The sequence below is a fragment of the Chlamydomonas reinhardtii genome, chromosome 3, assembly GCF_000002595.2.
Source record: "Chlamydomonas reinhardtii strain CC-503 cw92 mt+ chromosome 3, whole genome shotgun sequence".
NCBI lineage: Eukaryota > Viridiplantae > Chlorophyta > Chlorophyceae > Chlamydomonadales > Chlamydomonadaceae > Chlamydomonas > Chlamydomonas reinhardtii.
This window is the reverse complement of record NC_057006.1, coordinates 3,431,067-3,457,197: the sequence shown is the minus strand read 5'-3', so window position 1 is coordinate 3,457,197 and position 26,131 is coordinate 3,431,067. Positions and strand designations below refer to the sequence as shown.

Sequence of the window (26,131 nt, the reverse complement as noted above, 5' to 3'; positions counted from 1 at the left end):
CAAATAATATATAATGGGATCCCCTCAGCTCACTGTGTGGAGTTCCGGCTCCGGGCTGCGTCAACGCAACACGGACAACCCGCCCATCCCTCAGACCGGACCAGCAGGTTTGCAAGCGGCTGGCTGGTACGTCAGGCTATCCCGCCGCACCCTGTTCATAAATAGCGTAAATCAAAGCACGCACCCGATGCAAGAATCTCTCTTCGGCAGACACTCTTCAGGCATAATTCATGTGCGCTGTGGTCGCCAAACGGCGGCAACCACTCTCCAGTCGATGCGGCATGAGCTGCAACAACTCACCAAAGCGAGCCATCACGGTTCGCATCCACCATCTGCCCATGTACCTCAACCACGCACATATGCGGCTTCACCGCAACTGCATGACATCCCCAAGGGTCTTACACCCGCCCATTCCGCGCTCTGCATCTGTGCTCGTGCATGCCGTGCGCCATCCATTACGACGGAACCATGCGGCACCCCGTACTCACGCAGCCAGCACACGCGCTGAGGCAAGCCATGATTCCCTTTGTCAATACAACTGACGACGTCTTTTAGCAATTTCGCAAAACTTTAGGCCAAGGTTCTGGTGCCCATTTCATTCCCGTCAAGCAAGTGCTGGTAAACGGTCGGGTGTCCGGAGTTCGGGACGGGTGCCGCTGGTTACGACACTTTCCAATACAATGCTGGTCACACAGGCACGTCAGCAATGGCAAACAAGAGTCGTCACGTCAAAGATGATGGACGCAATTCGGGATGTATGTATCTTCGTTCATTGCACGCCGGCCAGTGGCCGGCACAGCGCCACGCCCTTACTGCCACCGAACACCGCGTTTCCCGTACCCGCTCACGCTGCCGCCAGTGATAGTCCGCTCATGGTGACGCGCAGACAGCGCATCAGGCGCCATGGACCCGGCGCCGTCCAGACACGCGCTCGCACCGGCCGCCAGCTCCAGCTTGAAGCACTGGACCAGATGGTCTGATGGCTCAACCGGCTGCGCCGGCAGCGGCCCTGAGGACGAGCGGCCGTCGAAGCTGCTGATGCGGCTCAGCCCACGGCCGCTGTCACCAGCCACCATAGCGTTCCGGATGTAGGCCTCGGGGCTGCCGCCGCAGAGCATGCCGCTGCCGCCGCCCCCGCTGCCGCCACGGTCTGCCGTCGCCACCGGGCTCCAGCCCGCAACGTCCATGTATCCGTCCACGGACTGCGACTGCATGGGTGAGCTGCGCATACCGCCCAGACGCACGCCGCCTGGAGAGCGCAGCGACGCCGTGCGCGAAACCGGCGAGCCGCCAGTCGGCATCGAATGCATGGCGAACGGCGATATCTCGTACGACGGGGGCGGGCGGGGGCCGCCACTGACCGTGCGGGTGCCATCGGTCGCTGTGCCCGAGACCGATGTGCCGTGGCCCGAGGCATCGGCTGACGGCAGCAGCGCGAAGCCAGCATTGCTGGCGCACCGCTTGAGTGCCGGCACCGGAACCAGCGCCTGCGCCTTGGCCTGCGCCTGCTGGTACTTTCCCTTGAAGTCTGTGGTCCTTTCGTGTGCACCGATCAAATGCTCCTCGGGCGCCAGGACATCAGACGACAGCGCTGAGGGCTTGCGGCTGCGCCGCCGCCGCCGCTTCTTGCGCTGCGGCTTCGCCGGCGCCATACAGCAGATCACTGCCAGGAAGCGGACAAGTCCAGACACCTGCGGCCCCTGCGGCTGCGCCGGCCCGCCGCCGTCACTTGCGGCAGAGTTTTGACGCGACGCATCCGCGTCGTCCTCTTCGTCTGAGTCGTCATCGGCCGCCCTGCGCGTGTGTCAAGGCACCATTTGCTTAGCACGCGCCCCAACACAGCAAGCTACAGACAGCTGTCAGCACCCTACGAAGGCGCGCAGGAGCAGCACCCGCACCCACCTGTAGTGGTGCACCACTAGCTTCACGGCGTCCTTCACGACCACCACTCCAGGACCGGCCGGGGCTGCAAACGGCGCAAGCACAAATCAGGCACACGGAGCGCATGCTAAGATTGTAACGCTAGGCAGCTTTCCCAGCCAGTCCAAGCCAATCAAATGTATTGTCAGAAGTGCAAATACAGGGCTCGCCCCTAAGCACCCGCCCACCTGCGGAAGCCTTAAATGACGGTGAGGAGATCAGACCTGCACCAGGCCCGCCGCTGAATGGGACCACTCCATTCAAGGAAGTCGAAGCTGGTCGGGAGAGCTCCGAGAGCTGGGGCATCGGCGCCGGAAGTTGCAGCGTGGGAGCTGCTGGACTGGAGTGCATCGCCGGTTGCTGCGGGTGTGACGGCTCCACACCAGGCACGGCGTCCAAGACCCTGCCGGCACGGAAGCTACCACTGGGCGTGCCATCGAGAGGCGAACCCGGGGGCAGCAGTTGCACCCGTGACAGGGAGCCATTGGCCACCACTTCCTCCGTGGGCCCAGAGTGTCCCTCGGGCACAATCTTCGTTCGCGACGACCGGCCAGTGGGCGAGAGCTGCTGCTGCGCCAGTGCCTGCTTTATTGCTGACGGCCGCGAGGGCGGGAACGACGCGTTCGGCGGCATGGGCGATGAAACGGCGCGCACTTGATGTGAATGCCTGCCAAGAGGTGACGCACCGGCCGGCAGCGCGCCGCCGCTGGTTGAGATTAAATTGTGGCTGTCGGTTGCGCCCCGAGAGCCTGCCTGTGGAGTGTTCCTGTGCGTGTGGGGTGAAGGGCAGACAATCTGTACGTGCTCAGCAATCAATACAGCCCGCTTCACAGGAAAACACGAGATGGGAGCTCAGTGTGTAGCGGTAACATCTAGATTGATAGCCCTATGCGGCGCATCTAGGTTGATAGACATATGCGGCGCTTGGCGGCGCAGCCAAGGCTACGTTGGCGGAACGCGGGCACGTTAAAACGGGGTCACCTGTGGGTCGGGCTAACGGCCCAGGTCTGCTGGGGGACTCACCCGCCGGGCTTGGCACTCCGCCCACCGGAGGTCGCGCTACTCTCAAGGTGACAATCAACTGAGATGTTGGTGACGCTAACGCGGGGCGAGGCGAAAGGGCCGCGATGCCTGGGTTCTGCCATGACACCAGGAAGGGCTCCCTTCTAGCCGTTCTACTGTGCTACCTGCTTTCCATAGGTTGTAAATCATAAGTTGGCTTCTACGCGCCTATGAGAACTCGAAGCAGCTGCGCCGGAAGTCACTTTAGCGGTCGGCCGTCTTCTCCTGTTGAGCACACTACAGTGATGGTATAAATTTAATGCAGTTGACAGAAGTATGATAGCTACTACACGCCAGCCCGCGGGTTGTTCCCCTTTGTGTCATGCGGGTCCTGACAAGATTCCGGGACCTAGCAGGCTAATTATAGCCCCCGCCTGCTGCAATTTAAAAGTTCATAGATACTACGATAACCTGGCACTACGAAGTAGCAGTAGAACAAACCAAGGGCTGGGAGCGAAGGTTTTAGCGGCGAGGTCGCCGCTCTTCTCAGGTCCACCGGGCTGCCGGCAAATTGATAGGATTTCGCCGATCTTGTAGAAAGTCTCTCCGGCCGCGGTCGGCTAGCGGGTGTTTTAAGTTTTGTTGTGTGTAACCGTCGTAATGTTGCCAGACTCCGCCCGCCTCCGTCCGTAGAGTCAGCCCAGGTCAGCAGGCCTGCGTGGTCGCACTGAACGTTGCAACGTAAGCAGGCCAGCAAGCCCCGCCGCTAGCCTTACCACTTCAGTGATGCTCCCCGCTGTGAAACTTTGTCAAGATGCGCCCGCAGCAAACCGAGCCCTTGGAATGGGCTGCCCCTATCCGCCCCTATGTCATCTGAAGGTAGGGAAATCCGGAAAGTTGGTGGGCGGGTCATTCGGTTGTGGAAACAGGGCTGTGGCAGCAACTTAGTTGTGGATGGCCGGGGGGTCAAGATTGGGGTGGCGGCCTCTGACGCCAAGATTGAGCCGGGCGAACGTGTCAGATGCACATATGACCCCGCCCGGCAACTCAGCTGGTAATCGCTTTGTTATACCATTTTCGGTAACTCAGATGCCGTCCGTCAGAGTGCTTCAATGAACCGTGAAACCGTCAATGAACACCTTCAAATGATACTAGACACGCTCTAGAGCCGTATAAAACATGCACGATCAGTCAAGGGACCCCGACCCAACGGGTTGCAGGGACCTGGTGAAAGCGCCAACAGCAAAGCCCACCTGCCGGATCCTCTTCTGCACGTCTTTGTTATCCACCTTATAACAGAACCATGAAAATGTACATGTCATTGTATTTAAACAAAGTTGAGGTTTCATACGTTGTTAAGATGAGCGCCGGAGCTCCCTGCCTGCTGCACGAGGCTGCACTTCCGGCCGCCCTTTGCTTTCACGGCACAATCCCTCGTTTCCTATACCTCAAATATACATTGTAGGTATCGATAACATACAAGTCTTATTGGGAACCTCATTAAAAGACACGAACAGCGTCTGCACGCCGTCGAAGTTGAGTTTACACCGGTGAGGCGCGCGCTGACCAACTGGTGACCGCACCCAACGACACGAGCACGCTCACACGAAACAAGAAAAGCCACCCACACAAAGAATCGCTCACGAAAACTATCTTCGAGCCCAATCATTTTGCACGCACCCTCGCGGTGCGCGCACCTTCCTTCCAGTTACTTATCGTGACCTAACGCGCTGCCAGCGCGCATGTAGAGATCAGGGCAGAGTAGATGCATCAGTGCCACCTCACAGTGCGCTTGTAGCTTGTCGTGCGACAGCTGCTGCTGCCCGCCCCGGTCGTGCTGCTGGTCCCTGTCCGACGTGGCTGCTGCCGCTGCTGTTGTTGGTGCTGCTGCTGTGCTGCCGTCGCCACACCGCCTTGGGCCGGCGCCACTGCGCCCGCTGCCGCCCGTTGCTCCAGCTGCTGCTGAAAGCACTGCACCAGGCCGCTCGCAATCAGCACAGGCGCCTGCGTGGCGGAGGGCCTCCCGGAAGACAGATGGCCGCTGAAGCTGCTAATGGTGGAGAGCGCAAGGCTGTCGCCAGCGACCCGGAGGCCGCCGCCGGACGGTGGGCTGCCGCCAGCCACACCTGTTCCGCCGCCGCCGCCGCCGCCAGCACCCGGTGCCCCCATGAAGCTCCAGCCCACCGCGTCTGTGGCGCTCGTAGGCGCGGGCCCGCCGCCACCGTAAGCCACTGGCGTTCCCAGGTCAGACAGGCGCACGTCCGCTGGCGAGCGCAACGAGTTGGAGCGCGGCAGCGGCGAGCTGCCCTCCGGGGGTATGGAGTAGGACGAAAACCGCGAGCCGGCGGAGTAGCCCGCCGAGTAGCCCGTATCGGGCCGCTCGGCCGCCATGCCTCCGACCGTGCCGGCGCGCGAGATTGCCAGCGGCGTGTGCTCCAGCGGCGTCTGCGCTAGCGGCATGATGTTGTTGGCGCTGTTGGAGCGCTTGAGCGCGGGTATGGGCGTCACCGCTTGCGCCACCGCCCACTTGCGGACGAAATCGACCGCGGTGGCCTGCGGCCCAATCACGTGGCCCGCCATCTGGGCTTCGGTGGCGCTCATGAGTGTGGACGGCCGGCGGCTGCGCCGGCGGCTCCGCCGCTGCGGCTTTGCCGGCGCCATGCAGCAGATGACCGCCATGCAGTGCAAGAACGCGGACGGCCGCGGCGGCGCCGCCGGCAGGTTCGTCTCGCTATCGCTGGAGCAGTTGGAGCTGTTGTTGCTGCCGCGCTCCTCCTCAATGTCCGTGTCGTCGGAGTCGGGCTCTTTCCTGCGTGGAGAATGGAAAATGGGTTGTGTGGGAGGTGTTGGGCGGCGATCCTAAAGGCACGCGCGGGGCGGGGCGGCGCTGCGCCGCGCTGTAAGAAACGTGCGTGCAGGCGTGCCTTAACCGAAGCCTAGCAGTACTCACACGTAGTGGTGAACAACGAGCGTGACGTTGTTTTTCACCATAACGATGCCCGCTGGAGTCGTGGGCGCGGGCGGCGGGGCAGGCGTTGTCGTGGGAGAGTAGCCGGAAATGCTCTGGGATTCAGATCGCGTCGCCAGCCGTTGCCCGCCGGTAAGGGACGGGGATGCCAGCAGCGGTTGGGGAGCCATCAGCAATAGAGGAGCCGAAAGCTGCTGCTGCGGCTGCTGCGCCTCAATGCCGGGCAGGGCATCCCAGTTCCTGCTGCCACAGCGGCTGCCAGTGGGTGTGCCTACGAGGGGCGAGCCCGGGGGCAGCTGCAATCGCGACAACTGGCCACTGCCCGCATACTCCAAGGTTCCCGAGTTCTCCGGCACGATCTTCGAGCGCGATGCCCGGGGGATGGGTGATGGCAGTTGCTGTGAGAGCCGTGGCGGATACTGTCGAGAGGGCGGATAGGACGGTTGCTGGGGTGCCTGAGCAAAAGGTGAGCCGCCTGGCTTGGGGCTGGCGGGTGGCTGCGGCAAGGGCCTGCTGAGAGGCGAGGCCGCCAGTGGCGGGGAGCCCCCCGCTCCAGTTGTAGATACTCTGCTGTTGCTACCATATCCCCGTGTGTGAGTAGTCCTGCGGAGAAAGCATGGGGCCGGGCGTTTGAGCTTAGACACCGAACCCAACCCAGCGCTAATGGTTGTTCGCAGACACCGTTCGCCCCGCATGTCGCACAGAATACAAGACGCAACGGTACGCACCCAGGCTGCCCAGTCTTGTCGTCGACTAAGTCAATGTTGCATTCAGATATCCTTGCAACGCTGGTGCGCGGGGGCGCGAAAGGGCCTCCACGCCGAACGGGCGAGGCCATAGGAGGCTCTCAACTATTTGGGCTGCATTTTGATAAACCTTATTGCCTGTGTCGATTTGACATTGCTACCTTAATGCTCATAGTGGACAGGGTGCCTGAGGTCGCAGAACTTGTAATTTCAGACTATTGCAGCACTCAGCGCGCACAATACTAGTTAGCAGGGTGCTGTGTACTTGTAAGCGCTGTTTGTTGATACAGAATTGTCTTAGACGGTCGCATCCAGCGGCGGTCGTCGACGGGCGAGAGTAGTGGCCAACTTCTCAGTGAATAATTCTTTGCGGAATCTTTTGAAATGAGCTCCGGCGCAGGGCGGCACTGTACTCCGGCCATAGTGTCTAGGGCACTGATTTGTAAAACGAAGTTCAGAGCTGTCAACCTCCAGCGCGGGGGTACTGCCGCGTTCCGGCGATGTGTTCTTCAGCCAACTGGTCTTGTGGTACAAGTAGCACCAGGAGCACAAGATACTTACTTGTATCAGACAGCACGCGCGGGCCTTCGCATGGACGCGTACTGACGCATACCAAGATCATTGCGCTGTATCGCGTGCCCATGCACACAGCCTGACGCGCCCACGTTACTCCTGCACCAGCCGCTGTGTGACCCTCGGCCCGGCCACGCTCACAACTGCGGCTCTGGCCCTCCCCCTGGCCCCCCCCTGGACCTGTCGCCGCCAGTCGACTACAGAAGGAAAGGGAAGAAACCAGGGGAGGTCCTCCCCTGGAAGAAACAATGCTTGTCCGCGGCTCCGCGCTACGCACTGGCTACCCGCGCACGCCGCACGTAGTGCACTGCGCTGCGGATGCTGAGCCCGCCCGCCTGCTTCTTGGCCCACTCGGCCGCGTACGCCACGTCTTCATCTGTCAGCTTGGCGCCGTCCTCGCCCGCCACCTGCTCGGGAGCACATGAAAGGCCAGGACTCGTTGGCACGGCAAATACTGTGCTTGTCCTTCACACACTGAGTTGACGACTGGTCAGAAGTCAGGAAGCTTTGGTACGCTATGCTCTGCTGATAGTTTCCAAGCCCGCCACCCTTTCCAACGCTGGTCGAGCCCTGCTGGCTGCAGCACCCAGGTAAAGTTCGAGCCGTATTGAGGGGGCCGGCCACCGCAGAAAGCGCGCCAGATACCGTCCCGCCCGAAACCCTACCGCCCCCACCATATACACACGGCCGCCCCCACGCCCGTACGCCCCCACCTGGCGAAGTGTGGTGGCGAAGCCCTCCGCGTCCAGGTCCTTGGTGGTGAGGATGAGGCCGAACCGGTTCACCACGGGGTCGAAGCTCAGCGCGGAGGAGGCGGAGGCGCCCATGTACTGCCGTGCGACACGTCACGGGCATAGGGAGGGGAGGTGTCAGGAAGTGAGGCCACGACGTCGGTACACGCATGGAGCAATGCCCTGACGGAAACGCGGTGCGGAAGTGGGCAACATTGTCACGCGTGGCACACACAAGGTGCGCTGCCTGCCACCCCTGCGCCCGGCCACGCCCTGATTCCATAACCCTGATAGCGCGGCAACTTGTCAATTTCCACCGCATCCACCCCTAGCCCACCCCAGCCCCACCCCCATCCCAGCCCCAGCCCCAGCCCCAGCCCCAACCCAGCCCCAGCCCCGCCCCGCCCCGCCCCGCCCAGCCCATCCCACCCCACTCCACCCCACCCCACCCCACCCCACCCCATCCCACCCAGCCCCAGCCCCGCCCCGCCCCGCCCAGCCCACCCCATCCCACCCCACCCCACTCCACCCCACCCCATCCCATCCCACCCCACCCCACCCCACCCCACCCCACCCCACCCCACCCCACCCCACCCCACCCCATCCCATCCCATCCCATCCCATCCCATCCCATCCCATCCCATCCCATCCCATCCCATCCCATCCCATCCCATCCCATCCCATCCCATCCCATCCCATCCCATCCCATCCCATCCCATCCCATCCCATCCCATCCCAGCTCAGCTCAGCTTAGCCCATCCTACCTCCCACCCCTCCTAATCCCTCCCACCCCTCCTGATCCCGCGCTTACCAGCAGCGTGTTGGCAGGCCAGCCGCTGGGCCCACTGCCGCTGAGGCCGCTGCACAGCTCCGCCGCCGCCGCACCCCGCACTGGGAAGTCCACGTGGTCCGCCACCAGCACGAAGCGCAGGCGCGGGTAGCGGCCGCAGCCCCGCGCCACCTCCAGGATGTTGCTCAGCTCGGCGCCCGACACGTCCACCAGCCGCAGCCCCCGGTCCTTGCCTGAGGTGGATGGTTGCCAGGAAGGTTGGGGTGAACACACGGGCGTCGTCGGTTTGGGCCTTGTCACCGGCGCACGGCCAACAACAACAGGCGATAATGTTGTCTCGTCGCTTGGTTCAACGCACCGCCGTTGCAGGCCGTTGCAGTCTTTGGCCTTGCCCTCCTTCCCAAACCTGCAAGACCGCAAACCGCCAATGCTCCCCGCCAAGCCCGCACCGGTCTCACCCGCCGCCAGTGTGTAGTCCCACAGCAGCGAGCTCTTGCCGCTGCCGCTGGGCCCAGCCACCAGGGCGTGGTAGGCGGGCCGGCCCTCGCAGTGCGCCGCCGTGTTGGCGTCCAGAGAGGCGCGGGCGGCGTCCAGCACGGACAGCGGGGCCAGCGCGGCGGCGGCGGAGCCGTCCGGGCCCTCCTCGAACGCCCCCTTGACCCATCTGGGAGCAGCCGCGCCAGTGGACAAGGTCACGGGGAGGTGCAAGCGGGAGGAGTACAAGAGTTGGAGGCGGTGCAGCGCCGTGGGCATTGTCGAGTTTTGTACACGCCACCGCCGCGCACTGTGCCACACACACACACACCAAACCAATCCAAGCAAAACAGGGGGCGCTCGGAGAGTCCAGGCCTCACCTGAGGGTGGAGTTGCGGGAGGTGATGCCGAAGCCGTGCAGGTGGTAGAACTGCTGCAGCAGCGGCACCGCCTCGCCCCAGGCCTCCTTGCCGCTCTACAGCCGCGGGGCACACGCACCAGGTAGGCATGCAGCGGTGCAATCACACAAAGCTTAATGAACCCGCAGAACACGCCCCCTCCGATCAACCAGCCCGCAATCGGCTCACGCCCCAAGGGTTTGCTTCTTACTACAACTTCGCATGGGTTGGTGCAAGCAACCCACGCCCAACAACTCACAATCGCCGCCTTCCAAGCCGCCAGCTCCTGCTCCGAGGGCGGCCGCCCGATGAAGCGCGATGGCGTGTGAGGGTCGATGGCAATCACGTCCTCCAGAGCGCCCGCGCCGGCCGGCAGCGCCTTCTTGGCCTTTTTGACCGAGATGGAGGAGGCTGCAGCGGCAACAGCGATTGATTGCCAGTCCAGCGAGGCGGCGTCGCCCAGTCAGGATTGGAGCTTTGGCGTCCGGCTAATAGACAATAAGTACGAGGTGGGGTGATGGAAGCAGCCTATATGACTTGACGTTGCCGCAGGTGCGGGGGCCCAAGCAGCGGCCGCAGCACTCACCGCCCTCCAGCCAGTAAGGACCCGCCGCCGGCGCCGCGTCCGCAATCATCTCGGCCACCTGCGCCGGTCCAGCCGCAGCGGCAGTGCACGGTTTGCGCTATGCGGTGTGAGCAGGGCACCCGCCGCCGCCACCGCCCCACCTGCCCGCTCCATTGCGCTTTCGACACTGCCCCACCCGGCCTCCGTGTCCCCTCTGTTCCACATCGCCAGCCCCGACAGCCCCGACCGTGCCAGTCCTACGCAAACACACACACTCACACACACTCACACACACACACACACATGCAACTCTGCATCGCATACACTGTCCTACGCGAATGTTTTCCTTGTGCTCTTTAACACACACACACACACACACACACACACACACACACACACACACACACCTGCGGCAGCGGCAGCGCCAGCTCCTGCAGCACGTCCAGGTCGTACGCCACGGCCCGCAGCACCGGCGCCCCCGCCTCCAGAGTGCCCTGAGCCACCGCCCGCGCGAAGGCGTTGTCGCGGCCCAACAGGATCTGTGAGGGATGCGTGTGGGTGTGTGTGTGGGATGTGTGGGGAGCGGAGGCAAGTGGCAACACATACAGGCAGCATGCGGGCATCGCCTGGTAGCAAAGCCGTCGAGACTCTGCGCATGTCACTGGCGTCCTCACACGCACGCTGTCCATGCTATGAGAGCTTTCGGGTGTGCTTAGTCACACTCAGCGGGCACGCCCCCGCAAGGACAAACAAGGAAATGACCATGGCAGCGGGCCGCCCGCGCGCCCCTTTCCAGTGCCTCCGCCACCGCCTCTGCCTCTACCCGGGCGCTCTGCCCCCGCGACGTGCGGCCCACCTGATCCAGGATGTAGTCCTGGAAGTTGTCGTACCCGGCCGTGAGCAGCAGGCCGTAGAAGCGGCCGTACGCCGACAGCACCTCCTTGCCCGTGGCCTGACACATGCAGTGGTGCAACGGTGGCGTGGGCGGTGGGGCAGGTCCGGCAAGGACAGACACACGGTAGGCTGGCGCTACCTGCCCGCTCCCCAGCGTGCGTCCCTCTGCATTGCCAGCTGCGCCTCTAGCGCACAGCACACCAAGAGTCAACGCACGTGAGAATCTTAGTCGTTCTCTCGCCTCCTACAGCACGTACGCGCACCTGGTACTTCTGAGTGACAGCCAGAGCCGCAAGATACGCCTCGCCCACCGCGCCCTTCATCACGTGCCCATACACCAGCAGCGACGCCGCCAGCGCGCCTAGGCTGTTGATCTTGCTGCCGCGCTTGGTTGGGGGCGCTGCAAGGGGAGGTGGGCGGGTCAGCGGGAATTCAGGACTTGAGGCTGGGTTGGCACGGCGCCTTTGGCGGGAAGGCCCGCCACGAGGCCGACACTCCGCACTTGTCGCCCTCCCGTCACGCCGACGCCATTTCAGCAACTCACCCCCGCGGGAACTCCCGTCGCTATCGCCAAAATCAAAGCCAATCGCCTGCACCTGCAGGTGCGAGTTCCGACCCCTCCGGGCTACGGCCCTGGTGTGCGGCCCTGAGGCCCGCCGCGAGCTTATGCATGCACGCCATACTCTAGAACGCTCATGCATGCAAGCATGAGCCGGGGCATTGTTAAAAATGGACAGGCGCATTGCGTGGACCTCAATACGGGCTTGCACCAACGCACTAGGCAGAATGGCCCCGGAAAATGGTCGCAAATGTTAATAAATAAGTTGTTGTTTACGGAGCCGGGATTCGTATTCGCTTACGCGGGCACCGAAGTCCCAATCACCCGGCCAGTCGCCTGCAAAAGGATTCCCCGCCATAAAGGGCTGACGTTAAACAGCTGGAAATGGACAATCCTTCGATAATATGGAGCTAGGAAATCCATGACCGGGCTTTGCGACCATTTCAACGAGCTCCGCAAATGAATAGTAGACCCTGACGGGCCCTGCCTGTCCACAGTTTACGAAGCAGGCATGGCGAGCGCGGAGGAGGGCGCTTCGCTGGTAGAGGCCATGGAGGACGCCTCGGCCGCTGTGGCTATAAGGGACGGTCTTGCCGCGGCTATCAACAGCGCTTCACCCCACGTCAGGCAATTTCAGGTGAAGTGATACGAATCATGCGGCCGGCATAAATTGCAGGGCTCTGGAATCGGGCCGTTGACACCCTTTCACCGCGTCCGGGCCATGGCTGGTGCATCTCAGAGTAAATAAGTCGGCAACCCAAGGATAGATGCGCAAGCGCAGGGTAGTCGCGACTTGGGCCGGTTCGTCCCAACGCGCGGGCGTGTTTTGAGGGCTGCACGTTGCGGCTGTGCGGTCATCGCGGCAGCTCCGCCACGCGCACCATAACCTTGTGCAGAGGGCGCTTTAGTGCTCCCGCTAGGCTGCGCCCACAGCCCCGGCCTCCAGGCACATGCACACCCTGTCACTGACCATACCGCCCCCCGCCCCCTATTTCCTCGCCTGCAGGCCGAGCTGTGCGACAGCGGCGCGCTGCGGCAGCTGTACAACCTGGCGGTACAGCGTCAGCCCATTGCGTTTGAGGCGCTGCGGCTGCTAGCGTACCGTAACCGCATCGGGGTGCAGCAGATGGTCAACCTCGGGGCCATAGAGCTGCTGGAGCAGGTGCGGGCGCTCAGACGATGCAAGTGTGCAGAGATTGTTGGCTGCTGAGGGAAGGTTGAAATGGGTACGAATGAACGTTTGGGAGCTGGAGGGTGGTGCTTGGCTTGGCCAAAGGGTGCGTGGGCGTGTTACCAGGCATGAATGCGGCACGCCTCTGACCCGCCCTGGCTCACTGCGCCCGACCCAGATCCTGGTCCGGGAGGCGCACAGCGGCGCCGCCAGCATGGCTCTGCAGGCAGCCGCGCTGCAGCTGCTGACCAGCTTGCTGGCGTTCAACCTGGAGGTGCACTCCACAGTCATGCACACCAAGCTGGTGAAGCGCTTGGTGCAGCTGTGCAGGTGCGGGTGTGAGCAAGTGGGCGGAAGGGGCAGAGGCTGGCTGCGGCCAGAGAGCGGTGGGCATTGGCGAAGCCGTGGCACGCCACGGGATGGGCTGGGCAGCGCCTTGCAGTGTTCTGGTCCGGCCTGTTACCTAGCCAGCACACCGTTCGCAATTGCCCGCATGCCCGATGGCCCCCACTCATGCCAGGCCTGGAGGAGCTGACGGGCGCGGGCACGGCCAGAGCATAGACGGCCGGCCACATGATTCAGCCGGGACCGCCGCAGACATCGCCGGCGGAGGCGCAGCACAGGGCCCAGACACTCCTGGGGCCGGCGACAGCAGCCGCGGCGGCAGCCCGGACGCAGACGGCGCTGCAGGGAGAGAGGGCGGCGAGCGGGAAGGCGAGCAGGGCGAGGCTGCGGAGGGCCACGACTCTGGGGCCGGGAAGCAGGTGACGATGCACCCGGATGCGCCCATCATCCTGTCCTCGGAGCAGCAGTCCATGGCGGCGTGCGCGGCGGCGGCGCTACGCAACCTGTGCCACCAGGTGCGGGGGGCTGGAAGAGACAGGACAGGGCAATGCGTTTGGGCGAGGGCTGGTTGCAGGAGGGGTTGAGCGGGGCAGGCAGGAGGGGCGCGGATCGTCAAGTTCAATGGGAGTGGTACGCGGCCATGCTGGCTTACATCCCAACTGCGCGGCTGCACACCCGCAGATCGCCAATCACCCGGGGCTGCTGGCTGTGGGCGCGGCGCTGGAGCTGGCGGCGGTGATGCAGCGCGAGCCCGACCCCTACCGCCGCATCAACGCCACCATGGCCGTGGCGCTGCTGGTGGGCTGGGTGGTGGGCGCAAACGGATAGCTGGGGTGTAAAACCGGAGGAAAAAGGGATTGTGTGGGACGCCATGCGTTGAGCCTGAGAAGGAGGAGGCTACAGTGGTCGTGCTGTGCCGGGAGCGGCAGCGGGATGGCTGGCTGTCGTAACGCCTGTGTGATACGACCGTGGACCCCACCTGCAGGTGGGGCATGAGGAGCAGCACCCGCTGCTTCGCATGGACGAGGCGGGCATGAAGGAGATGCTGACGGTGCTGTCCTGCGCCCGCGCGCGCGTCATGTGCCATGGCTACTTCTGGACGTGCTGGAAGGTGCGGGCTTGGCAGCCGCCATACCGCGTGCGTTCACAACTGCGATGCTTCCAGTGTTCACACCAAGGCGGCGCCTCGCAGCTAGTAGGCTCTATCTTTCCATGTGGACAGTGCCGTATGCTTTAGCCCGCGTGCATGCGCACCTTACACGACGCCCTCGCGCCTTGCAACACACGCAGGTGTGCCAGGCGCTGGCGCGGCTGAGCGCCAACGAGGACAACAAGCCCATCCTGACGCGCGAGGGCGGCGTAGGCGTGCTGGCGGAGGTGCTGTGTGCGGATGAGCACGCGCGCAAGGCCATCACCGTCAAGTACTGCGTGGAGGCGCTGTGGAACCTGGTGCGTGCATGGTGTGCCGGGGGCGGGGCGCGGCGTAGCTTGTGTGCAGAGGGCAGATTCAGGTGTGGGCATGCAACTTACATGCAGAATTCAGTGGCTTGCACACTCACTTTGGTGCAGTAGGTTCTGCCATTGCTTTGCCTTTCTGCACCACGGCATTGCTCACTCTTCTGTCCTCGCCGCTCCTCACTCTACAGGCCTTCTACGAGCCGGCGCGCGAGCAAATCCTTGCCCACCCGGCACTGGTGGCCGCCATCTGCGCGGCGCGGCAGTCGGGCCTGGACCTAGTGCGCGAGGTGGCGCGCGGCTGCCTGTTTACGCTGGGCGTGAACGAGCACGGCCAGCGCCGCGCGCCGCACGTGGCGAACGGCGGGGCCGCCGATGCAGCCCAACACCACCAGAGCCAGGGCCACCACAGCCGGCATGGGCATGGGCATGGCCACGGGCACGGGCAGGGGCATCCTGGGGGAGCGTATGACGAGCCGCCGGCTCACCTGGGCTCGGACGGCAACCCGCAAGCCCACAGCCACAGCCATGGGCACGGGCAGGGGCAGGGGCACGGGCACGCGGATCATCACCAGCAGCACCAGCAGCACCAGGGTCCACCAAGCGGCGGGCCTCAGCGAGGGCCGCCGCGGTGCACCGTCTCCAACCGCCAGGAGCCGCCGGGCTCTGCGGCAATGGCGGCGGCAGCAGCGGCACAGGCGGGGCCGGGTGCGGGTCTGGATGGGGAGACCTGGCAGGCGTCTGCCTGGCACGTGCCGTCAGCGGTCCACGGGCGCATCGACGAGGACGGCGTGACGCTCCCGCCGGCGCTCGCGGTAGCCATGTCCAGTGTGTGTAGCTCCATCATAGCCGGGGCCCCTCCCGGCACAGAGGCGGGCGGCGTCCACGGCCCCTCGCTACAGTCGCACTCGGCACTGCAGCTGCCACTGGGGCTGCCACTACCGTCCGCCGACGCCCGGGCGCGGCGGCTGTCGCTGTCGGCACGCCCGGCGCAAGATGCGTGGACCGGCTCCGCCGGCGGTGCAGGGCCAATGCCTCCGCTGTCGCCGCGTGGCGCACACCAGTTGCAGGCCGCTGCTTTATCGCAGCAGGCGCAGCAACAGCAACAGTCGCGGCCGAAGCTGCAGCGGACGGCGTCGAGCGCCTCCTCGCGGACCAGCACTGTCACCAACGGCCCGGCAGCGGCCAGCACCGGCGCCGCGGCGTTGTCGCCGCCCTACAGCAGCAGCTTGTACGCCCTGTGAGTGTGTGCGTGTGTGGGGGGGGGGCGGGATGAGCGGGCGGGTAAAGGTCAGCAAAAGGTCACAGGTAGAATGCTGGGTTAGGGCTGCGGGCTCATTCCATGTCTGCCGCGTACCTGCCACTCCATCAAGGCGTGATGCCACACTGATACAACGCATCCCCCGGTTGCAGCACGCCTGCTGCTCAAGCCGGCGGCGGGCTGCAGGGCCACGGCCACAGCCAGAGCCTAGCGCAGATGTCCACTGCCTCCTCCATCACCATGGGCGGCGGCGGCGGCTCGGCCCCCACCGCGCACATCATGGTCAGCTACGAGTGGGGCAGCCAGCAGAAGGCGCTGCTCATCAAGGAGGCGCTGGAGCGTCGGGGCCTCGTCACGGTGAGAGCCGGCAGCGGGCCGTCAGGGGTCGTCAGTACTGGTATTGGCGGGCACGGAGTGGGCACTGCTACGGCTTTTCGGGCGCTTGCGCTGTGCAAGCACACGGTGCCCCTTTAGCCAGCGGTTAAATTTGAGGCGCCCGCAACCGTTTGTTGGGTTGCGGTCCTGTATGCTTGACGTTGTTGCCGGCACTTACTCCGCCTAACGCAGTGGATGGACATTGAGAAGATGTCTGGCTCCACGCTGGAGGCCATGGCGCTGGCGGTGGAGGGCGCGGCGGCGGTGCTGCTGTGCATCAGCAAGCGCTACAAGGAGAGCCAGGCCTGCCGCGCCGAGGCAGAGTACGCCTACCAGCAGCGCAAGCGCATCATCCCCATCATGATGGAGCGCGGCTACAGGTGCGACCACGCGTCGACGAGTCAGTATGGGTTGCAGAGCGCAAGCGAGAGGGTCGCGCGGGATAGAGTGCGAAACGCGGCGCGAGGTGTTCGTAGTATGCAGCGGGGCGGCAGGCCGGCAGGAGCAGCGCCTTGGTGGCACCTGGCTAGCCTGCGGCATGCCCCGCGCATAGACATAATAGCGTTTTGGTCATACGCTGCCGGCGGTCGCGCGCTACGCGAGCCCGCTCCTCAACCTTTTTCTATACCGCAACCGCCACTACACAGGCCCACCGGGTGGCTGGGCATCCTCATCGGCACCAAGCTCTATTTTGACTGCTCCGAGCGCCGCCTCATTCCCGAGCGCATGGGCGCGCTGGAGCGGGAGCTGGGGCCGCTGGCGCGCCAGTGCCGCCGCCACACCACCAGCACACTCAGCGCGCACGTGAGCGCCAACGCTGGTGGCGGCGGCGGCGGGCCGGGCAGCGTGATGAGCATGCGCACGGTGGGTGGAGGTGCAGGCAGCATGAGTGTGGGCGTCGTGGGCCGGCACAGCCGCCGGACCTCCACAGCCATGCCCTCGCCGCCGGCGTCTATGGTGGGCGCGTCGCAGCCGCTGCACTACACGCCGCAGGAGCTGCAGCAGCACACGGCGTCACTCGCGTACCAGAACCAGGCCCAGGGCAGCGCGACGAGCCTGCCGCAGTTGCCCTACCCCTCGCAAGGTCCCGGGCCGGTGTCCAGTCACACCTCGCCGCCGCTGCCCCACCACGCATGGGGCAGCCAGGTCAGCCTGCACAGCATGAAGAACATCCGCTCGCACGCGCAGCACGCGCATCAGCAGCAGGGGCAGCACACGCACGGCAGCACTCACAGCGCAGGGCACCACCTGTACCCGCACCCGCACCACCACAAGGCGCATTACATGCAGTTTGCGGAGGCTGCGGCGCCTGGCATGCGCAACGGCCCTGCGGCGGCGGCCGCCGCGGCGGCAGCCTTGCAGGGCCGTGGCGGCCTGATCTCACGAGGGCTGTCACCGCACATCCCAGAGGAGTCATCCCTCACAGAGTTGGACCTGTGCATGGGCGTGGAGCACTCGCCGCGGCCGCAGCCGCCGCGCGGCACACGCGGCCGCATGTCGCTGGACATACCTCGTACCCAGGTTGGCGCCTTTGGCGTGGGCGCCTTTGGTGGGGGCGCCGTACCAGCTGGCGCTGCAGGCGGGCCGTGGGTCGTGGGCCGCAGCAGCTTCCGGTCGCTCATGGGTGGAGCAGAGGCGGAGTTGGAGCCTTGGAGCGAGGCCACCGTTGCGCCGAGTTCGCTGCCCATGCCGCCGCCGCTGGCCGCGTTCGAGGGCTCGCCCACCTCGGCGTCTGCAGCGCACACGTCCGCGCCGTCGCACATCGTCGGCCGCGACGCGCGGCGCTCGGGGGGCGGCGGCATGGGTATGCGGGGTGTGGCCGGGCTGCGCGCGTTCGCGGGGCAAGGCCATGGGCAGAGCGAGACGCCGGTGGCTTCGGGGGAGCTGGGCAGCTGGCATGAGGCGTTCAGCGAGACCACGGCTGAGCGGGAATGGCTGGACCACGCGAGGGACCCGCTCGCGCTTCCGCCACTGTCGCCGCTCGAGGAGCAAGAGGCCGCGGCGGGGCGGCTGCCGCCGCCGGCCGCAGGCATGGTGGGGCGGGCGGCGGAGGTGGTGGGCGTGGTCAACATGAGCCGGGCGGCTGACGAGCCAGCGGCGGGGACCAGCGCTGAGGGGCCGGTAGTTACGGTGGACCTGGGTGCGGCTGGCGGCACCAGGGAGGTACCAGCAACGCCTGGCATGGCGTCAGCGCTGAACTCGGCGTCAGCTGCGGACGCCGCGCCGTGGGAGGCGCGCGCCCAGCCGGCGCAGCGATCGCCGCTGCAGCTGCTGCTGCAGCAGCACCAGGCACGCCTAGCGGCGGAGGACGGCGCGGGCCGGCACCATGCCGGCACCATGTCAGGATGCTCCTCCAACGGCGACCTCGCGGCTCTGACGGCCGCGACAGCGATGTGCGGCGACGGCAGCAGCGCTGCCGGCTCGTCCGGGCGCTCCTCCCGCCTGCCCACGCCGCCGCGAGGGGCAACGCACGGCAGGCAGCCGCAGCCGTTCGAGGCTCAGGAGGCCGCGTCGGGGTCGGTGTCGGTCTGCAGCCACACCTGCTCGGACCCGCACCACGCGGACCTCCACGACATGCATGGCACAACAGCGGCGAATGGCACACGCGGCGTGGTGGGGAATGCACAGCACGGAGCAGCGGCTGCGGCCGCGGGGTCAGGGCCCGCCAAGGGCAGTCTTGACTTCGGCGTGCTGGCCACAGCCCAGACGGAGGTGGCCTCGCAGCCCTTCATCCGCCGCAGCGCCTTGCGCGACTCTTGGGAGGAGGACACGCAGCCACCGGCGCAGCCAGCGCAGCTGCAGCAGCCCAAGCAGCAGCAGCAGCAGCAGGTGTGGCATGCTAGCAGCCTGTACGCCGTGGCGCCAGCGGCGCCAAGGCAGCAGGAGGCAAGGCGCAGCGGATCACATGCGGCCGCGGCTTCGGCCAAGGCTTCGGCTTCGGCTGGGGACGAAGGGGCAGCAGCGGAGCCGGCAGCGGCCGGTGTGGAGGACGACTCTGCCTCGCCGCTGCTGATGGTGACGTTGAGCAGCATGCCCTCCAACCTGTCGGATGACATGCTGCTGCCGGGCCTGCCGCGCGCCTTCGACGAGTCCGAGGCCAGCCCGCACCAATCCCCTATGGCGCGCGGGGCGGCCCTGGCCGCCGCGCACGCCGACGTGGACGCGGCCGCGCCCGTGTCTGGCGGGTCATTTACGGACCAAGACCTCAGCCCGAAGTCGGCCCAGGAGCAGGAGCTGGAGCAGGAGCAGGAACGGGAGCAGGGCCGCGGTGGGGGCGAAGGGGAGGGCTCCGGGCCGGAGGCTGCAGCAGCACGAAGTGCGGTTGCCAAGTGGCGCAGCATGCCTGGCACGCCGTGCGATACCCCGTACGCGAGCTCGCTGGGCAGCGCCGGCAGCTACGCCAGCGCCAACAACAGCGTCACGAGCGCGCAGGGCCTGTGCCTGGTCGCCGCCGCGTTGCACCCGCACCACAACCACCACAGCAACGGTCACCAGCACCGCGACCACCACAACGCCGACGACAGCGCGCCGCGCCTGGTTGACAATTTCGCGTCCGAGGCCTCCAGCGCCGGCCCGCCCGGCCCTTCGGCGGCGGCTGAAGCCGCAGCGGCGTGCCTGGTCGAGCCTGAGTCGGGCAATGACGACATGAGCTCAATTGAGCCCTCGCCTCAGGTACGTTCGCGCCAGCCGCACCGGCTAGCTATCGTCGACGCAGAGCTGGACTCGCAGCAGCAGTCTGGGTCCGGCCAAGACCCAAGCATGGGCGATGGGCGTGGCGGCACCAGGGGCTGCGGCGTGGGGCCGGGCGTCACCGCGCGGCGGCAGGCGTCCGCGCCGCACGCCATCGCGGCGGCGGGGCTGCGGCACGCAGGCACGTCCACCTCGCTCACGGCGCCGTCAGAATGTGCGGCCAGCGACTATCCCGGCAGCGGCCACGGCGTGGGGTACGCGGGCGCGCCCAGCGACGTGGACTCGGTGGCGATGGGTGCTGACACGGACATTTTCACGGGCTCTGGGCCCTCGATAGTGGGCAGTACGGCGGGCGCGGCTGCTGCTGCTGCGGCTGCGGCGGGCGCGGCACAGGGCTTGCGCGCGCGGCGGCAAGGCAGCGCCGGTGTGGTGGGTGCGCCAGGGTCTGGGCCTGGGGCTGGCGGCGGCGGCGGCGCGGCGGGCGGCCTGACCCGGCGCTGGCGCAGCCGGCTGGCGCTGTGCTCAGCGGCGGCGGAGGGGCTTGATGACGAGCTGGATGAGGCGGAGGAAAATGAAGATGACGGCGGCAGTGCCGGTGGCGAGTCCTCGGACGTCGCGGAGGTGGCGGCGCACGTGTCTGCGCTCATGCCGGGGCCGTGCTTGTCCAGGCAGGCGCTGGCGGCTACGCAGGGGGCCAGCCGGACGCGGCGGGAGCTGCTGCGGCGGGAGAAGGGCCACGTACTGCCGCTCGTGTCGGGCGGCAGCAGCAATGGCCGGGACGAGGGCAGGTGCGGCACGTCCGTTGATGCGGAGGAGGGCGAGGAGGCGGGCATGATCCGCCTCAAGGCGAGCGGCAGCGGGAGCTTGGAGGCGGACGGCGGCCTCCCCAGCCACATCAACGGCGACTTGCTGGGGCTGCCGTCAGCCTGGGGCCGCGACGCGGCGGAGCAGTTTGTGCACGTGCTGAGCTCCGGCCCTTTGCCTACGGCAGAGCGGGGCCTAGCCTCCCCAGGCGAGGGCGAGGGCGATGCCGATGCCGCAGCCGCGGCCATGCTGGTACACACCGCCAGCATCTTCACCACCGCTGCCGCCACCGCCAGCGCGCCCTCCTCCGTGGCGTCCTCGCAGCGGCTGCCAAACGTCGGCCAGGGCGGCCTCTCGTCCGGTGCCGGCAGCGGCCCGGGCGGCCTTCCATCCGGCATCGGCAGCGGCCCAGCCGGCCTCCCGTCGGGCGGGGGCAGCGGCCGGTACGGCTCATCCTCGCACTGGCACTCCTCAGTGCTGGGGCCACTGCGCAGCGGCCCGGGCGGCGCCAACATCGTCGCAGCCGACTTCGTCGCGGCCTTCGGATCAGTAATGCCGACGGCGCCGAGCGGCCGCGTGAGCAGCGAGGGCCAGCGCTCGCTGTCGCACCTGTCGAGCGATAACGTCACAGCCAACTGGCTATCGCGACTGTCCGCGTCCCACCACCGGGCTATGTCGCCGGGCCGGGCGCACGGGCCTGCGCAGGTGCATGCACAGGCGCGGCATGTGGCGCCGCCCGACTCGGGCACCAGCGGCGTTGCCGCCTCCACCCCATTCGCTGCGCTCGCCTCGGCTGCCGGCAGCCTACCGCTGCCCGGCGTGCCGCCGTCGCAGCCGGCTTCCAGCGCCGTGCCTGCCGCGGCGGCGCCTGCGGGCGCTACAGGCGCTCAGGCGGGGGCGGCTGCACTGCCACCCGACGAGGCACCCGCCGCACCCGCAGCGCCAGCAACCTACTTGCGCACACCGCTGCTGGCGTCGCTGCTACGGCCGGTGACAGCGGTACTGGCCTCGGTGGTGGGTGGCAGACGCAGCAGCGGCACAGGCACGGGCCGCAGCTGCTCCGGCGCCGGAAAGAAGAGCTCGCGGGCGGCATCCTTGGCTGCGGACGGCGCGACGCCGGCGACCGGGCGTGGCAGCAGCGTCGACAGCATGTTTGTGAACGTTGGGGACGCGGCGGCCGCGGGCGCAGCTATCCGGACGTCTGAGGCAGCGCCATCCTTACCGTCAGCACGCGGCAGTGCGGCGCGGGGAAGCATCGAGGCGCACCCTGTGATGTTTGACTCGGACCCTCACGACAGCCACCCTACCACGGGGGAGGCAGGCCTCGCCTCGCCGGCCACCACCGCTCACGGCGAGCTCAGCAGTAGCGAAGCCGTGCCTGCCGCAGCACAGTGCCGCAGCACCACTACTAGCATGGACCGCGGCTCGCGACTGGGTGCCTTCGGCAGCCCCTGCCTCGACGGCGCAGGGTCCGCCAGCCTTGGGCACATGGCCTTAGCAGCTGCAGCCGTCGGAAACCGTGCCGCCATTGTCTCCCCGACTGCAGCTGCCAGCGCGTCTGGTTTCCAGGCTGGTGGTGCGGCAGCAGCAGGATCGGCAGCAGCAGTGGTGGCGGCGCCGCAGGGCCGCCATTCACTAAGTGGGCCACAGCTGCATGCTGGCTCTGTGGCGGCAGCAGGCGTCGTGAGCCCCTTCGCGGCCTCAGCGGGGTTGCCATCGCAGGTAGAGCGCCCTTCGTTGGAGAAGTCGTCGGTGGCGGTCGTGGCGGCTGCCGCTGTCTCCATGTCTGCTGCCAACGGCGCACTGCAGGGCCCGGCCGCGGGCCCAGCGGCAGGAGCAGCGGCTGCGCCGCAGTCCGCACTCGTGGCGGCCAAGTGGAAAGCGCTGTCCTGGGCGCGCGGCAGTCCCTCGGCTGCCGAGGCGGCGGCCGCCGCCGTCACGGCAGCACGCGGCGCCTTGCCCAACGCCCTGGTCGTGGCTATGGCGTCAGCAGCGTCAGGCGTTGACGGCGACGCAGACGACCTTGTGGGTGAGCGACTGGCCATGCTGCTAGACGGCAGCGGCCGCCGGTCCCTGGCAGTGGAGCGCCGGCCGGCGGCGCACGACGTGGGCGACGACGGGGGTGTCGGTGCGGGCCGAGGCGCCGGGCCGACGCGGCTGGGGCGGGTGGCGGAGGCGCCCGGCAGCGCGTACGAGCCCGGCCCGGCGCCGCACAACTCGCGGCGCAGTGTGGACATCCCGTGGTCCGTGTGGCGCAGCGGCGCCGCACCCACGCCGCAGTTTGAGCAGGTGGGCGGCGGCGCCGCCGCCGCCGGCCACCGCCGGGGGCCGGAGTACCCAGCCCTGGATGATGGCGAGGCGAGCCACAGCGACGTTGTGCTGGAGGAGGGGGCGGACGGACTGGCCGCAGCGCAGCAGGCGCTGCTGCAGCAGGGCAGCGCGTGGCGTGCTGCCGCGAGCGCGCCGCCTGCGCCGGGCATGCTGGCAGCTGCGAGAGCGAACAGCCGCCGCAGCGTCCTCAGCAACGGCAGCGCCGGCGGGGCGTCGGCGTCGGGCGGCCGGCCGCGGCGCAGCCGGCCGGCGTCGGTGCTCGGCGGCGGCGCCGCAGGCGGCGTGCAGGAGGGCGAGGACGAGTTCAGGGATGCGATGGAGGACGCCAGTCATGAACGTGCGCTCATGGTGATTGGCAGCAGCAGCCGGAAAAACGCGGGCGTTGCCGCCGCCGGCGATGACACCACAGGCGAGCTGGCTGAGGAGTTGTTGGGCGAGGAGCGGGATCCTGAGGACGAGCACGATGGCGATGCGGACGAGCGCGGCCGTGACTATGACGGTTATGACGGCTACGATGAGTTTTACGACGGCGACGAGAACGGGTTTGGCACGCCTGGCCGGCCGCGCGTGTCGGGCGAGGGCGCGCTCGGCTACGGCGAGCTCGGCGGCGCCGCGTCCGGCGGCCTCGACGGCATGGGTGGCATGGGCGGCGGCGAGCACCACGGGGAGGGGGGCGAGGAGGAGGAGGCGGTGGACGTGCCCAGCAGCACCAGCGTGCTGGTGGAGAAATGGGGCGGCGCGCAGGTGCGCGACTGGCTGGTGCGCGTGGGCCACGGCGAGCTGGCGGACGGCTTCGAGGAGCAGGGCATCACAGGTGAGGTGGAAGCGGGGCGGCGGCGGCGGGGGCGGTGGCGGGGGCGGGGCCGCGGGTTGGGTTGAAGACACCATGGGGCCTCCCGGGTGCTCATACTGCAGAGCCCGCTTCATTGACGCGCAGCTCCTCTGCGTGGGCAGTGTCGAGTCCCTTCCTCCTTGTGTGCTTGGCTAACACGCGCTCCTGTTGCCCAACCCGCTCCCGCCGCCGCCGTATGCACAGGCCGCGCGCTGTGCGGGCTGATGCGGGTCATGAAGGGCGGCGGCGGCGCGGCAGTGGTCCGCGACATGCTGCGTGACGAGCTGGGCGTGCGCGGCTTGGCGGCGCAACTGGAGCTTCTGGAGGAGCTACACAAGCTGTTCGACTGATGAGGGGCCACGAGGCGAGCGATGGGGAGGAATGCGGGAGGGAAGGAGTGTATCGGGTAATGGAAGAAGCACTGGGCTGACGCCGTCCAGCTGGTGGGGACGGCGCCACAGTCAGCACGGCGCCACTTCAGCAGCAGTACCGAACTTGGGTGCGTTTGATACAGTGTAGCATTTGGTGGGGCATCGGCATGGAGAGAGCGTTGGCTGCTGCAGCGTCCTGCGGCGGCAGCGAGCAGAGCGGCAGCAGGCCGCATTGGGCATTACAGAGAGAACCCAGGCAGTATGTCACGTGAATCGAGCACTCCAGCAGGCATGCGCATGCACAGCTGACAGGCTACATAGACTCGGCAGCGGTTGAAGTGGCTTGTTCTCGAGCAGGTCGACACCGGCATCGCATTCGGCATCGGACACGTGCCTGCTAGCTGGCCTTCCCGGTGCCGTGGTGCGGTCACAAGGCCCTCAGTAGGTGGCAGGCTTGAGGAGGGCATGCCAGCATGGGGCATAGCGGCGGGCATCGGGCTCGCAACTAGTGTAGGCGCTACTATGTGGGGTACATTTGCATCACTATGTTACATCACCCCATTAATATATGCGTTATGAGTCCAGGAGGTACGATGGCACTGTCGTTTGAGGAGGGTACATACGAATGAGTTTGGATGCCGGGAGCTTTAAATGCGCACGCCTAGGGTCAAGCACGAACTGTTCAAGGTTTGGAGGCTCCGTTGAGAGGGCGCCGAAAGATGCGCAACCGGCAGGGGGACGCGGGGGTCTGACGTGGATGCCTTAGAGCGAGCGACGGTTTGAGCACTGAGAACGGCTTTCAGTCGTGCCAATGACCAAAGCATAGAGTATGTTTGCATGTTAACTGAGCGGGCAGCCGCTGGCAGCAGTGGCTGTCATAGGGCATTAGCCTCGTGCTGTAGACAACGGCCGGCGAGTAGACATAGTCAGGTAGCTGCAAGTGTGTGGGGTGCGGTGGGCAAACGCAGAGGCCAGAGGGTGCGTTCACAGTTACCGGTAACCGGTAGTACTGGTGGCCATCACATGTGTGGTGTCATCGCCTCCGCTCTGTTAGCTTGTTAGTGTGACCTCCTTGGGGATACCTCGGGGCAAAAACAGTTCGGATGGTGCAGTGTGAGCAAGTTGGAACCCTCGGATCCATACATGGTAGTCGCCTATCCGCGCTTTGGTAGCAGCTTTGCCTTTGTGGCTGTGGTTGATGGCGCGCCATTCTTGCACTGGAGAATACACCGCATTATATGTATTGCTCTTGGTTCCCCATATCTCGAAGGAGATGGTGCAAGAGACGAGAAGGCACGGGCACGCTGGTTCTGTCCCAGCTGTAATGGACGAGCCGGCTATTTCTGACGACGAGTTCAACAAGCGCTATGTACCAAGGCTTTCAGGCAGTGGCCTCAGTGCATGAGCAACGCAGCTGGCGGCAGCCAACAGATGTGCTATGCAGTTGCAAGCGTAGTGTCACCTCCAGCGTCCGTCTCTGTGGTGTCTGCAGCCCAACCGCTTCGCGTGCATACGGCATCACGGCATGGCTGGCAGAAGTAGGCAGCGACAGCACGTCGGACGAGTCGAGCAGCGACGACGCCAGCCATGCCGCACTCACCACGCGGCACGCGAAGCGGCGGGGCAGGGCGCCGGCGACGAGCATGTGGCGGCGGAAAGCCGCCGCCTGCAGCTTGAGGAGGCCCCTCAGGCGGCGGCGAGAAAGACACCAGGGGCGGTGCCAAGTGCGACGGCGCTTGCCAGCCGTGCAAGGCGGCCGCCCTGCAGCGGAGGGTCCGGGAGATGCGCAGGGAGAAGGCGGCAGCCCAGGGCGCAGAGGGCGCGGACGGCCCCGGTACGAAGAAGGTGTGTGTGGTTTGCGTTTGTGGGTTGCAAG

The 26,131-nt window shown here is 66.4% G+C and overlaps 4 protein-coding genes across 4 annotated transcripts; 1 reads left to right on the top strand and 3 right to left on the bottom strand.

The window, feature by feature from the left end:
• Positions 1-37: 37 nt before the first annotated feature.
• Positions 38-3,519, bottom strand: CHLRE_03g167351v5 (uncharacterized protein). The gene is made up of 4 exons (XM_043060813.1): positions 2,944-3,519; positions 2,109-2,686; positions 1,903-1,966; positions 38-1,794 (listed from the first exon to the last, which is right to left on the bottom strand). Exons 1-4 carry the CDS (start codon positions 3,063-3,065, stop codon positions 810-812), a joined length of 1,749 nt encoding a protein of 582 aa, XP_042925942.1. The 5' UTR covers positions 3,066-3,519; the 3' UTR covers positions 38-809.
• Positions 3,520-3,906: 387 nt separating this feature from the next.
• CHLRE_03g167300v5 (uncharacterized protein) lies at positions 3,907-6,959 on the bottom strand. Its single transcript, XM_043060812.1, has 4 exons — positions 6,619-6,959; positions 6,435-6,493; positions 5,873-6,288; positions 3,907-5,731 (listed from the first exon to the last, which is right to left on the bottom strand). Exons 2-4 carry the CDS (start codon positions 6,471-6,473, stop codon positions 4,693-4,695), a joined length of 1,494 nt encoding a protein of 497 aa, XP_042925941.1. The 5' UTR covers positions 6,474-6,493; positions 6,619-6,959; the 3' UTR covers positions 3,907-4,692.
• A 48-nt stretch (positions 6,960-7,007) lies between these two features.
• Positions 7,008-11,878, bottom strand: CHLRE_03g167250v5 (uncharacterized protein). Its single transcript, XM_043060811.1, has 11 exons — positions 11,606-11,878; positions 11,325-11,461; positions 11,024-11,119; positions 10,575-10,706; positions 10,189-10,246; positions 9,862-10,013; positions 9,585-9,679; positions 9,189-9,394; positions 8,752-8,963; positions 7,923-8,039; positions 7,008-7,616 (listed from the first exon to the last, which is right to left on the bottom strand). Exons 1-11 carry the CDS (start codon positions 11,760-11,762, stop codon positions 7,479-7,481), a joined length of 1,500 nt encoding a protein of 499 aa, XP_042925940.1. The 5' UTR covers positions 11,763-11,878; the 3' UTR covers positions 7,008-7,478.
• A 141-nt stretch (positions 11,879-12,019) lies between these two features.
• CHLRE_03g167200v5 (uncharacterized protein) lies at positions 12,020-25,592 on the top strand. Its single transcript, XM_043060810.1, has 12 exons — positions 12,020-12,257; positions 12,627-12,782; positions 12,970-13,121; positions 13,312-13,651; positions 13,818-13,934; positions 14,122-14,247; positions 14,427-14,585; positions 14,783-15,831; positions 16,005-16,209; positions 16,420-16,607; positions 16,875-23,866; positions 24,089-25,592. Exons 1-12 carry the CDS (start codon positions 12,132-12,134, stop codon positions 24,232-24,234), a joined length of 9,756 nt encoding a protein of 3,251 aa, XP_042925939.1. The 5' UTR covers positions 12,020-12,131; the 3' UTR covers positions 24,235-25,592.
• The last annotated feature ends 539 nt before the right edge of the window (positions 25,593-26,131 follow it).